The sequence below is a fragment of the Centropristis striata genome, chromosome 12 (genome assembly GCF_030273125.1).
Source record: "Centropristis striata isolate RG_2023a ecotype Rhode Island chromosome 12, C.striata_1.0, whole genome shotgun sequence".
In the NCBI taxonomy this organism is placed as follows: domain Eukaryota; kingdom Metazoa; phylum Chordata; class Actinopteri; order Perciformes; family Serranidae; genus Centropristis; species Centropristis striata.
The window spans coordinates 4,408,137-4,422,149 of NC_081528.1; the positions used below are offsets into that span (position 1 = coordinate 4,408,137).

Consider the following 14,013-nt stretch of genomic DNA (forward strand, 5'->3'; position numbering starts at 1 on the left):
TTACTGTCAGACAGACTGTAGTCCTGATATCAACCCTGTCCTTTTTATTTATAATTAACATGTATACAGGCTTACTGCGCATAGTAAGTGACATTCTCCTGTTCTCGTTCAGGTCACCAGTTCTACTTGCACTAAAAAATGATGAATATGAGATGAAACAAATATTTTTATTTGTATGAATTTGTGTCATTTCTCAGATCAGACCGCCATCCCTGCCGCCGCCAAAATCTCACTCTGAACTCAGTTCAAAACTTGAGAGCCATTATCTGCTATTCTCTATTGTGTCATTTTCATCATTATTGCTTACCAAAAAAAGAAGCTCAAGAATTGGAAACTTACCATGGGGGTTCTGGTACAAGCAGGAGCTGTATCGATCATAGACTGTATATAAATAATGGACGTAGTCACCGTGACGTCACCCATTGGTTTGTGGACTGCCCGTTGGAAGCCTCGAGTTTACACTCGTCGCCATCTTGTTTCCGATACGCAGAGCAGACCATAACTGGACTGTGGCGGAGCGCGAGGGATCTGACGACATTGACTACAAGCATCTCTACACCTCATCCTGACTGAGAGAAGCTGCTGCTAATTCATGTTAGCATTAATTGGAGCATTAACTGGGATGTTAGTTTTGGCTAGCAATAAAACAAAAACAAAATGTATCTTTCTTACCTCAGAAAACTGAGCAGCGACTCGTTGGAGTGTCTGTTAGTCCAACCAAACACTGAACAAGACATTTTTACTGAACAAAACGTTCAAATAAACTGTCATTAAGTGAAAATATAGTGTGAAAGGGTCAAAGTTATGAGACCAAACCGCTAAACGTCCTCTTTTCTATCTATATAACATTATATATAACTTTATTGACACGTTGCCATGGATACGCATTGTTCTGCTTCTCTGCTGATGACGGCTCGCCTTGTTAGTGACCTGTCAATCAAAGGTAGCCCCGCCCCAAATCATACGATTCTTTATCTTCTATTTTATTCTAAATGTGGCCATTATTAGAACTATTGACATCAAATTGTCTTGAAGAAGATTTTTTACTAGTGATTGAGACCATAATGTTGTCCCTGAAATTTTTTTCTGAGGTAATAAATCAAGTGAGAAGTTTTCAAATTTAGCACTGAAATGAATGGGCAGATTTCTTTTGCAGCCAAACTTAGCACCCCCTACTGGAATTTTCGGTGAATTGCAGACTTTATGCACTTCCTGGTGGCCTCCATGCTCAGGCACGGAGATTGCCGCCTGGTATCGATGAATACTGAGCCATTCAGGATCCCAGCTAGAGCCATTCAGGATCCCAGCTAGAGCCATTCAGGATCCCAGCTAGAGCCATTCAGGATCCCAGCTAGATTTTCTGTGCTTACTTGCTGCGGTCGGACCGGAGTCAGCCACACTAGATTTGCCGGTAACGGTCAAGCAGCCTCCCAGTCCCTCCCCACCGCCGTCTGCCCCCCTTCCTCTGTCTCACCTGTAACTGGCGTGTTTCTAATGTGTATGGCTCCAGAGTTTGACAGAAAAATCTTTTAATATTAAGTTGTCCCTCGCCCGCGACTTTTCTCTTCTTTTTCGGCGGCGCCATGGTTAGTTTAATGTAACGGAATGCTAGCTATGTTGAGTGTAGCAAAATAACCGTTAGCTTACCATCCCGTAATATGCTTGCGTCTCGCGCCTCGCGCTCTCAGCAGTGTTACTAGGCAACCAGATGGCTCTGTAGCAAACAAAGCAGGTCTGGTCGCGCTGCAGAACAACAATGCTACACAGAGGCTCCCAAACGGAAATGATGATTGATTTCTGAATGACTGGATACATCGTTTATTTTTGGCATATATTTTTTCCCCCTAGGCCTGGCGGGGGTGCTCGTTGACCCGCCAGGCCTGTACAATGGTAGAGTTAGAGTACACTGACAGCTGATATCTTGAAATTTTTCATGGTTTTCTTGATTTAAAACCAAAATCATTATCAGAAAACGCAGTGCAAATAAATTTAGCGGATTTAAAATAACAAAATTGCCTCCCAAGTTATAAAAGTTACAGTCTAAGAATAAGAATCCATTGTATCTGAGGAAGCAGGCAGTGTGAAAATGCGTTGTGATGTATCTTGTGTGCAGGAAGCTGAGTGTGAAGGCGATCACTAACTCCAGGTTCCTCGATGCTGTTGGGAACGTGGCCCCGAACAGCCTGTACGACCTGGCTCTGGGCCCAGTAGACAGCAAAGAGGTACTTCTCTACTGAAAACCTGTGTGTGTTGTTGTTGTTGTACTTTTCAAGCATCTTATTCACATTACTTTGTGTTACTGTTTTTCCCAGGTGTGTTCAACCTGCTGTCAGGACTTTAACAACTGTCCAGGACACCTGGGACACGTAGAGCTGCCTCTTCCTGTTTACAACCCGTTGTTTTTTGATGTAAGCATGTATACAAATGCACCACTCAGCTGCAGTACACACATGTTTACAACTCACTATTATTGGATGTGATACTGTATTGCTGGTTCAGCATTAGGGGTTTTGGTGGGTAAAAAAGGTTTAACCCTTAATAGGGCACTCATTGAAATACTTGCAAATTCCAAATTTCAACCCTAGAGAATATTGGAGGATATTACATACAGCCAGAATGTGTAAAAAAAAACAACATACGGACCAGGGTAGGGGGGTAATATCTTGAGAAAAAAGTTTACGAGATTAAAGTGGCAAATCTACGAGAAGAAAATGTGCAGATTTCTGTGATTTAAAGTGGTGAATCTGCGAGAAAAAAGTTGCTTTTTCCCACTTTTTTCTTGTAAATTTGCGACTTTTTTCGCGCAGATTTGCCACTTTAAATCTCTTAAATCTGCTGCTTTTTTCTTGTAGATTTGCCACTTTAATCTAGTAAATTTGCAACTTTTTTCTTGAAATATTACCTGAAGTTACCAAATATAGTTCTTCGCCCAATAAAGGGTTAACCAATATTTTTTCTCTCTTCTCACTCCTACTCTCCTTCATCAGAAACTCTACCTGTTGATTCGAGGTTCCTGTCTGTCATGTCACATGTTAACGTGTCCCAGAGCGGCCGTCCACCTGCTCCTCAACCAGCTGAAGTTAGTGGACCATGGAGCCATGCAGGAGGCCTACCACGTAGAACAAGTTCTCAGCCAGGTGGGTTCAATCCTTCCAACCCTAAAAATGTTATAGGGAGCTTTCTTTCACTCACTGTGGCCTAAGTTTCCCTGCACCTCAATGGAAACGGCACAATCAAAACTAAAAGGAAGGACAACTCAAAAACTTATTTTGTCCACTATAACAGGGGTTCCCAACCCGGGGCACCAGAGAAAACACAAAACTTTCTCTGCTTTGAGGTTATCAAAATATTTGTGAAAAAAAAAAAAAGTCTAAAAAACATGCAGCTTAGGTTTGATTGGTGACTCTAAATTGCCCGTAGGAGTGAATGAGAGCATGAATTGTTGTCTGTCTCTATTGACATGTTTCCATTAGGTACTTTCCCTCTTGTGAGATGCTATTGGTGTGTGGTTTGGGAGAGAGGATCTGCCTAAGATCTGCCCAACTTCACCTGTTAGTGGCTCAGAAAGTACCTGCTACTCGTGGAGAGAAGAGAAGATTACTTTATTAATCCCACAATGGGGAAATTTAACCTCTGCATTTAACCCATCCTTTTTTACACACAAGTGAACACACCATGCAAGGAGCAGCACATTACTGCGCCCGGGGAGCTGTGCAGTGGGGTTAGGTGCCTTGCTCAAGGGCACTTCAGTCTTAGACCTGTCAGTGTATATATATATATATATATATATATATATATATATATATATATATATATATATATATATATATATATATACACACACACACACATATATATGTGTATATATGTATGTATATGTATATGTATGTGTATGTATATATGTATGTGTATATTTATATATATATATGTGTGTGTGTGTATATATATATATATATATATATATATATATTTATATATATATATATATATATATGTCTGATGCTGATACAGTCTCATCAGCTTTCAAGCATCAAAGTTGTCACGGTTCTCTGTTTACACTTTATATAACAACCTGTGTGTGTTTGTTAGCACCTGGAGGAGAATCCCAAAGCCACTGGAGATGAGATCCAGCAGGTGCTGAAGCAGTTTACAGACTCTGTAGTTGGAGAGAACGCTGAAGGTTCAGAAAACACCAAACCGGTGAGTTCACACACACACACACACACACACACGCCTACAAATACAAACATACACACACACACACACACACACACACACACACACACACACACTTAATGTGACTGAAAATATATATATAAACTATATTTTTCAGATTAAACATCTCGTTGAGAAGAAGTGCAGTATCATAAATGACTTCTGGAGGATCCACATGAAAACTCGGAAGTGCCCTTACTGCAGGTAAAATGATTATGCAATGAATTTAGATCTCATGTCATGTTATACTGTTAATATTCAAGCTGAACCATCTACCACCTTATTGGAAGTGTGGAGCCAAACATACTTCGAGAAGTACACTCACCGGCCACTATATTAGGTACACCTTGCTAGAACCAGGTCGGACCCCCTTTTGCCTCCAGAACTGAAGTGGTGGCCGGTGAGTGTAAATGAATACTGTATATCAGTAAACCACAGACTAAGTTCCCACTGACCATCACAGGTAAAAGTGTGTATTTACCCCATTGAACTATTGTGGGTTTTAGGCTGATAGTCAACATCTATACACACAGGAGACAATGTCCTTTTATTTGTGTTGTATATTGATTAGAATGAAATCAACTTTACTGATGCAAATTATTAATTAAAAATTTAGACCAAGAGGCTAAAAACGTGAGTGGCATAATGATGTCGTATTTCTTTGCATAGATCTTGATACTAGACAAAATCCTAATAGTCTATTTAATGCTGTAATCATTGTGTGTGTGTGTGTGTGTGTGTGTGTAGGAGTGGTCGGTTTACAGTGCGTCGTGAACACAATAGTAAGCTGATTGTCACCATGCCAGGAGGACAGACCACTGGCAACACTGACGGTCAGTCATATTTTATACACATGCTGTTCATTATCATTCAAGCAGTTGGAATATTGAGAATAAAGTGAAAATCCTGTTAACTTCTAAATGATGCACTGGTGGTGTGTAACTCTGCACATCCAAAATTACACCCATTATAACCCCTTATGCATATATATATATGTATATCAATGTGATATGGAACTAGACCATATCGCATATATCGAAATATTTCTTTTGTTGGTCTTGAGTTGCTGTAAAAGGTGAAAAAAAAGTTGTTAATATTTTTTTATTAAGACTAAAACCAGTCTAATGTCATGCAGTCCTTTTTGACCACAGGTGTGATTTAAAAAAATGTTTTTGCTGTCATCTAAAAATGTACAATGTTTTCAAAACATAAGTTTCACTAAAAGTTGACAGAACCTACTCTGTGCATTCCCATCAAGATTTTTTTTTCCACTATTAATATTGAAAAAAATACTCAGGTTTTATTTCTTTTTTCTCTTGAAATTTGGCCTAATTTTGTATATTTGACTAAAATTTACCAATGATAATGAAAAAAAATGAAAATTATATATCAATGTGTGGTTCTCTAGTTGCTGTAAAAGGTGAAAAAAAAGTTGTTAATATTTTTTTATATCGAAATATTTCTTTATATATAAATGCTGCCCTTACTAGGGGCATATTCATTCTTCTTTTCTCTTATTTCTCTTATATTTATTTCACAGTGCAGTAAAAATATCTTACCTTGTTTTGGTCTTCCTGCAGAGGATCTGATGGCTGGAAAGAGAGTCTACCTGACGGCTAGCACCGCCAGAGAACACACCATCAAACTGTGGGAGAAAGAAGGTAGGCTACAGAAAAAACATCCCAACTACATGTGAATACAATTTTTATTCAAGTTTAAACAAAATGCACACAGGAGAGCACAACAGATATGTCAGTTGAACAGATGACATTCATGGTGCATCTTGTCCCAACATTTTTCTTTATTCATTTTGTTCCTTTCATGAAGGTGGACAACAAAATGTGTACATAAACACACTCTACACCTTCATGATTGGAAAGGAGCAGCAAGGAGAAAACATTTCTTATATCTGTCTGCCCCCTACTTGAACAATAAAAAAAAATAAAAAAGATGGTCTGACATCACATACAATTGATTTTCAGTAGCCTACACCAACAACACTTTGATTATAACAAAACACTTAAAACAACAAAGACAAACAAACAAGACAAAAACCCATACAAGTACATGTTTAATCTCAATTTTTAATCTCAGAAACAAAAAAACACAAAAAACCCCAAATGATCATAAACAATCAGTTTAAGTTTGCAGTACATATTGACATTTTTTTCTGCATTTGTACTTTTTAAAAAAAATCTATTAATATCTGTACAACCTTTTAATTCGTTGTAGTTCGTAGTTGGCAATTCCATATTTTTACACCATGCCCCAGCTAGTCCCCCCCTTTTTTTGACCCCACTTGATGGCACTCTTGGCTTACAAAAAAAAGGCTCTAGCAATGGTAATTGAGTGCTTTCAGCCCTTTGTTTAACAGAGAGCTCCATCTAGTGGAGTCAGAAAATAAAGAAAATGGTTCATGAGGCTTCATTGGCACATCACTACCGCTGTGTACAGTGTGAACAACAATGGAGCCAGAACAGACCCTTGTGGAGCTCCTGTGCTGCTCATTAATGTCCCAGAAACACAAAGTGATTTTTTAAAATCTCCTCTCTGTGTTCAAGGAGTCTTCTTGAAGTGTCTGTTCTCTGGGTTGGAGGAGGGGCCGGTGTCCGTAGAGGGAGAGAAAGGTTTCTATCCAGACCTCTTCTTCCTGGAGCTGCTGGTGGTCCCACCTTGCAGGTACAGTATGAATGAACACACTCTCAGACAGTACATTCTACCGGTAGTATAACATTGTAAAATAATAGAAGAGATCTTCTAAACAATCACTGCAACAATAACAGTTTTGACTAGATTTTTCCTTTGGTAGCACAAAAGTGAAAGAAGGTTTGATCCAATAAGGGGAGTTCTAAAAGACCTTTATTTTTTTTTAGTTTTCCAGTTGAAAACAGTCAAAATATATTATGAAATGTTAAAGTGTGCGTGAACCGTCCTCCTCTACCTGCCAGGTATCGTCCAATCAATCGCCTGGGCGACCAGATGTTTACAAACGGGCAGACAGTCAACATGCAGGCCGTCATGAAGGACTGTGGACTCATCAGGAAACTTCTGGCTCTCATAGCAGGAGAGAAAGTTCCTCAGGAGGAAGAGGTAAGAAGACGTCTGGGTTTTTATGGTCCAGTCAGACAAACAGTGTTGTGATCAGAACGTGTCAACCCGTCCTCTCCTCTCCTCTCCTCTCCTCTCCTCTCCTCTCCTCTCCTCTCCTCTCCTCTCCTCTCCTCTCCTCTCCTTTCCTCTCCTCTCAGAGCACCGAGCAGACGGACCAGACGTTTCTGTCGGGGATCCCCGGACAGACTCTCACAGATAAACTCTACAACATCTGGATCCGCCTACAGACCCACGTTAACATCGTCTTTGACAGCGACATGGACAAACTGATGACGGAGAAATACCCTGGAGTCAGACAGGTACCGTACAGGAGGAGCAGGAGGGGTTTGTTTTTGACACCTGCACTACTGTCTGTAGTGAATAAATAAAAAGAAATTATCCTTATTAGTAGTGATGGAGGGGTTTAAATCAGAATGTGGGCTGTTGTACTTATTGGAGTGCAGTTAACCAACTTTCTTACTAATATTTGATATTTGGCTTTTGATGTATGGTTAACGATCCGTGGGGAAAGTGAAAGACGTGGAACACATTGGCCGAAATTAGTGATGTACCAATGAAGCCTCATGAACCATTTGCTTTATTTCCTGAGCCCACTAGATGGCGCCCTTGGTTCATTAAAAAAGGCTCCAACAATGGTGATCAAGTGTGTTTTCAGCTCTTTGTTGAACAGAGAGCTCCATCTAGTGGAGTCAGAAAATAAGAAAATGGTTCATGAGGCTTCATTGGGACATCACTAGTTAGGGATGGGCGTTTGGAAGAAACCTGCCAACTCCAGCATCTATAACGTTAACAATCAATTAATCAATTAATCGCTATGTTTTTTTCTACATACTCCAGTATGTATAAAAACATGCATACATGGGCAAAAAAAGAAAATAAATAAATACATATATATATATATATATATATATTTATATCTTGTGTGTGTGTGTGTATATGTATACATACATACAGCCTTTTTTGATAACAGACGCTTTTATTTTGAAAGGACGAAAAGAGACTTGATCCTGTCGATTGTAAAACTAACTCAAGTGAGATTAAACTGTAAAGTTAACGTCAAGGACTTCAGTGTTTTATGTTTTAGCCTTCGAAGAGGCACGAGGCATGTGTTCTCTGGAGTTCAGTGTTGCTGAATTGTCTCTTCTTACCTGCCAGATATTGGAGAAGAAAGACGGATTGTTCCGGAAGCATATGATGGGAAAACGAGTCGACTATGCTGCACGATCCGTCATCTGTCCAGACATGTACATCGGGACTAACGAGATCGGAATACCGATGGTACGTTTCTGACTCTGATTCTGATAAATCATCAGTAGGAGCCAGTTCATTACAGTGAGAGCATTTCTTGAGTCTGGACCTCAGTGTATACAATGAGGTGCTGTGACCTCTATGATAATCACAGCCTCATGACACTTTACAACCATAAACTAGAGACCTGGAGTATTCAGAGGATGTGCAGATTTCCTACATATATTGACAATAAGAGGGTTTCTCAGCAGTTTAAAAAAACAGAAGTGCTCCTCATCCATTCCCTGAAAATACAGAAATCTCAAAAATGACCAAAGTTTAGATCAGGGGTCTCAAACTTGTGGCCCTCGTGACGATATTTTGTGGCCCCCACCTTGATATGAAAGTTTAATGTGAGTTTTATATGAATGGCACTTTACCGTGTTGTGTGTGGAAGGTCCCTTTATTGCTCCAGCTGGAGCTTTGTTTCACTTGTTTCTATGACGACGTTAACAAAAAGAAAGGCAGCTGCTACAAGACCGTTTATTATCTGCCGTGTTGTTACCGGAAGAAGTGGTTATGTAATGTAATTTTGTGTATTTTTTTGGGTAATTTTGTGTATTTTTTGGGTAATTTTGTGTCTTTTTTTTTTTGTAATTTTGTGTATTTTTTGGGGTCATTTTGTGTCTTTTTTTAAAAGTAATTTAGTGTTTTTTCAGTAATTTTGTGCCTTTTTTTAGTCATTTTGTCTCTTTTTTTTGTCATTTTGTGTCTTTTTTTTAATGTAATTTAGTGTTTTTTCTGTCATTTTGTGTCTTTTTTAAGTAATTTAGTTTTTTTTTGTCATTTTTTTTTTGTTGTAATTTTGTGTCTTTTTTGGTCATTTTGATAGTGCCTCCAGCGGCCCCTAGATAATTTGAGTTTGAGACCCCTGTTTTAGATGATGTTCACCACTTCTATGTGGCATTTTATTTTAGACCTGCTATCTCCCACCAATTCTCAAAAAAAGGACCTTGAATGGTAATTGGTAAAAAGAGTGTAGCTACCAAACTTCTGTAGGGAAACATAAATATGATTATCAGTGCTCAGATTGAAACCACCCCCACCTCCATCTCTGTGTGACTGTGCAGGTGTTTGCCACTAAGCTCACCTACCCCCAGCCCGTCACTCCCTGGAACGTCAAGGAGCTTCGGCAGGCCGTTCTCAACGGACCCAACGTTCACCCCGGAGCCTCCATGGTGATAAACGAGGACGGCAGGAGGACCATCCTGTCCGCCTCCAGCCTCGCTCAGAGAGAAGCTGTAGCCAAGCAGCTGCTGACGCCCTGTCCCGGTCCACACAAGATGCCCATGAAGATCGTAAGTCAGACTGTGATTGTTGTAATTCACACACACTTAACCCTCTGGAGTCCATGAAATCACCAGCACATTAACTTCTTCATGACGAGAAGACGTAAAAATGAAGCAAAATTGAGTCTCTCCATCAGCTTCCCTCTAAAGTTCTGGCTTGAAGCTCCATACCAGATTTTTTTTTAATGATATTCGGCCAAGTAAAACCGGAGATAATGTCAAATATATTTAGTATCAAAATATAGAACTAGATGTTATCCTCATTTTACCTGTTATGTTATGTTATATTTGCAACCTGTATTCATATTTACAACATGTATATTTCTGTGTGCAAAACATAATTTTCAAGATCAGATTTTATGTTTTCTTTTGTTTCTTTTGGGCTCAAAATTTTGATCATGTAAGTCAAAGTTGTTATTATTATTATTATTATTATTATTATTATTATTATCAGGACATATAGGTGAGGTTGAGCTGAAAAAACTGATACCAACATGGCATTGTAAAAAAAATTAAACAGATTTTTTTTAATGCACATAATAGCCCAATATTTCAGAGGGTTAAAGCCTTGTACAGCCTTTAGTGTGAGTAAACTTATCGTATAACACTTTTCAACCAAGGCAGTTCCAGGGCCGGTTCGGAGCCGGTGACTAATGTTGAACCAGTTCTTGACTAAATTTGACTAAACCTGACACTGTAGCTAAGCTAATGACAGACCAGTAGCTCCAGTAATAAATGCAGCCTTGTCAAATTCAGTGCTTCCTCCTCAGTGGGTGCCACTGGCCAAAACGGCTGCCACAGTGACGCTGTAGTTCATGGGCCCCATGGAGCTTTAACATGCTCACTGGGGATAAATATGTACTACATACACACATGTAATGAATTACCTGAAGCAGTTAAGACTGTTGATACACCAAAGCTGCCACAAATAATAAAATTGATTGTGTGAACTTTTATAAGCTGCAGGCCTGAGCAGTGTTTCATCACTAGGCCTGTTTCCACTGAGTACTTTTTGGAGTGTTTTGGCTCCGCCCACTAGGCAAGGCAAGGCAAGTTTATTTTATATAGCACAATTCGGACACAGGGACATTCAAAGTGCTTTACAGGGGCAAGATTAAAATACATAAAACACATTAGAAGACATTTTAAAAGCGAATAAAAAAAAAAGTGAATGAATAAAACATTTAAGAGCGAATGAATACAAATTACAGGTTAAAATGGAAACAGAAAAGTCTTCAGACTTGATTTAAAAGAGCTGAGAGTTGCAGCAGACCTCAAGTTCTCTGGGAGTTTGTTCCAGAGATTTGGTGCATAAAAACTAAACGCTGCTAGTTAGTTCCCCTCGGCCTCTGTTCCCATACAGGTGCTTTTGTAGCGGCTAACAAACGGAGTTCCAATGTGACAACAGACTGACGCAGCAGGCAGTGTTGCCAACTCTTATATTTAGCGACTATTATATTATATATATATACCTTTTCCCATCTGACAAAGGACTCCATCTCTGTAAAATGCTTCAAACGATGTCTAAAAGCTCATTTAACTGCTGTTTTAAAATTCTAATTCACACACAAACACACTTTTATAACATGTTCATTTTTGTTTTTAATTGTTTTTGTTATTGTCATGATAACTTGTTGATGTTATATATGTGTTTTTTCTATTATCAGTTTATTACTTTCTAATAACTATGACATTTTAGGTGGAGGCTTTAAGTAAATAAGCCCATCTGGGTTTTCTGCCTCCCACCTGCACTTTACACTATATGTTATCTTTGTCATTTTATGTAATTCTAACTGTGCAAATAAAATAAAACCTAAAAATAAAACCTATTCTAACCAGCACAAGCAGAAGAGCTTTGCAGAAGGTTGGTGTTGGTTGTAAAGGTCTAACAGTCTCTCTCCTCCTCTGTGTTTGCAGGTGAATCGTCATATAAAGAACGGAGACGCTTTGTTACTGAACAGACAGCCGACTCTGCACAGACCCTCCATACAGGCCCACTGTGCACGCATCCTACCAGGAGAGAAGGTACCAGCTCATCCACACTCCTCTGCAAATTATTTGTTACTTTAGATTTAGAAGTGTTAGATCATTTATCTTGTTTTAAGAGTTAATTCCTTATTTTAAGCGTTCAACATGCTTATTTCTAGATGTAATAATCTTAATTTAAGAAATCTTGTCAAGTGAAATTATCTGTCCATGCAGCAAGATCATTTCCCTCAGATTTACTGTTTTTATCTTGTTTTTAGACACACCTTTTTTTTGCAGTGTGATTTTGATGTGACAACTTGTTCGCTCCCGTCACTGACAGTAGTAAAGTTAATTTTGATCACATAAATCTCACTGGACTGCTATCAACCTAAACCTGTGTGCGTAGAATCCTCCTACAATCAGAACTGTTGGAGTTATAGCTGATGTGGACACACACACACACACACACACTCTGAACTTTGGGTTTTACTCTGTTTCCCAAACAAACAATAACTAAGTCATATAATAAATAACATTCATGAATTTATTGTGATGCCTCAGGTCCTCAGGCTCCACTACGCTAACTGCAAGGCGTACAACGCTGACTTTGACGGAGATGAAATGAACGCACACTTCCCTCAGAGCGAGCTGGGCAGAGCGGAGGCCTACACTCTAGTCAGCACCGACCAGCAGTACCTCGTCCCCAAGGTGGGTTCACACGCTGTGGATGGAGGGGTTTAAATCAGAATGTGGCCTGTTGTAGTTAATGGAGTGCAGTTAACCAACTTTCTTACTAATATTTGATATTTGGCTTTTGATGCATGGTCAACGAACAATGAAGCCTCATGAACCATTCGCTTTATTCTCTGAGCCACTAGATGGCGCCCTTGGTTCATTGAAAAAGGCTCTAGTAATGGTAATCAAGTGTGTTTTCAACCCTTTGTTGATCAGAGAGCACCATCTAGTGGAGTCAGAAAATAAAGCAAATGGTTCATGAGGCTTCATTGGCACATCACTAACAATAATTACTACATCGACTTATTGTTCGATATATAAAAGTGGACACAATAGTTTTTTACTGGACTCAATACATTGACTTTTTGTGCTGTGACAGGCAGTACGAATTGCCGAAAAAAACCCAACTATATTTCCCAAGCAGCCATTCCAGCTGTTTATATGTTATTTTAATAAAAAAACAATATAATACATAATGAAAATTAAGAAAATGGTTCATGAGGCTCATTCATCACTGCAATCTGAGAACCCATCGGTTATGATCTGACAACAATTTGGCTTTTTATCAGCTTTTCTTAATTTATCGGCATTCGTATGCAGAGAAACTATCCAGTCATAGATGTTAGCACTCAACTCTTGACGCCATTCTCAAGTTGTATCAAGTATCAGTCTCAGTATCAAGTTGCTTATCAGACTATAGAATAGGTGTGAATCAGCGTATCGGCCGCAGGATTCAATTTTATCCCGATACTTGAGTCACGATACGATATTATTACGATTTTAAGCATTTTGCGATATGGTGAGTATTGTCGTGGTACTGCATCTTGTGTCCAAAAAATGAAATTCAATCAAGAATTGTTTTGTCAAATATGTCGGCTGATATATCAGGCCAATTTTCGCGTTTTTTACTTACTTGTTTTTTACGTGCGTACGTTCACCGATCAGAACAAGAACAACATACACACTGTTTGCTATCCAACTGTTAATATGTTTTGTTTGTTTTGTTAATGAATGTTTCTTTTTTTGTTTAAATTGAGACTTGTGTAACATTTGTTATCATTGTGTCATTTTTATCATGTAAATGGAGGGAGAAAAGGCAATATCAGCTTCAAGAATCGGCCCAAAAAACCCGTATCGGTTGACCACTAATATCGTCAGATTATCGTTATCGGAAGACAAAAAAATAGATTTTTTTTGTTTATTGCCCATATTGCCCATCCCTACTTAACAGATGTTTGCAGTAATAATGCAGCCTTGTCAAATTCAGTGCTTCCTCCTCAGTGGGTGCCACTGGCCAAAACGGCTGCCACAGTGACGCTGTAGTTCATGGGCCCCGTGGAGCTTTAACATGCTCACTGGGGATAAATATGTACTACATACACACACAAACATGGAGTGGATGAACCGA

At 39.0% G+C, this 14,013-nt stretch overlaps 1 protein-coding gene and 2 non-coding genes across 3 annotated transcripts in view; all 3 read left to right on the forward strand.

The window, feature by feature from the left end:
* The window catches only part of polr1a (RNA polymerase I subunit A), a 49,132-nt gene that overhangs the window by 2,077 nt on the left and 33,042 nt on the right, over nt 1-14,013 (forward strand). The window contains exons 2-15 of the mRNA XM_059345520.1: nt 2,114-2,222; nt 2,313-2,408; nt 2,988-3,137; nt 4,090-4,200; nt 4,334-4,419; nt 4,963-5,048; nt 5,796-5,876; nt 6,777-6,894; nt 7,164-7,305; nt 7,464-7,625; nt 8,482-8,604; nt 9,684-9,911; nt 11,820-11,927; nt 12,432-12,578. Of these exons, the coding sequence (XP_059201503.1) occupies nt 2,114-2,222; nt 2,313-2,408; nt 2,988-3,137; nt 4,090-4,200; nt 4,334-4,419; nt 4,963-5,048; nt 5,796-5,876; nt 6,777-6,894; nt 7,164-7,305; nt 7,464-7,625; nt 8,482-8,604; nt 9,684-9,911; nt 11,820-11,927; nt 12,432-12,578 (1,747 nt within the window). The remainder of the gene's footprint in view (nt 1-2,113; nt 2,223-2,312; nt 2,409-2,987; nt 3,138-4,089; nt 4,201-4,333; nt 4,420-4,962; nt 5,049-5,795; nt 5,877-6,776; nt 6,895-7,163; nt 7,306-7,463; nt 7,626-8,481; nt 8,605-9,683; nt 9,912-11,819; nt 11,928-12,431; nt 12,579-14,013) is intronic.
* On the forward strand, nt 10,639-10,775 carry LOC131982414 (small nucleolar RNA SNORA5). The gene has a single exon (XR_009395400.1). It is a non-coding gene; the product is annotated as a small nucleolar RNA SNORA5 (small nucleolar RNA).
* LOC131982406 (small nucleolar RNA SNORA5) lies at nt 13,853-13,989 on the forward strand. Its single transcript, XR_009395391.1, has one exon. It is a non-coding gene; the product is annotated as a small nucleolar RNA SNORA5 (small nucleolar RNA).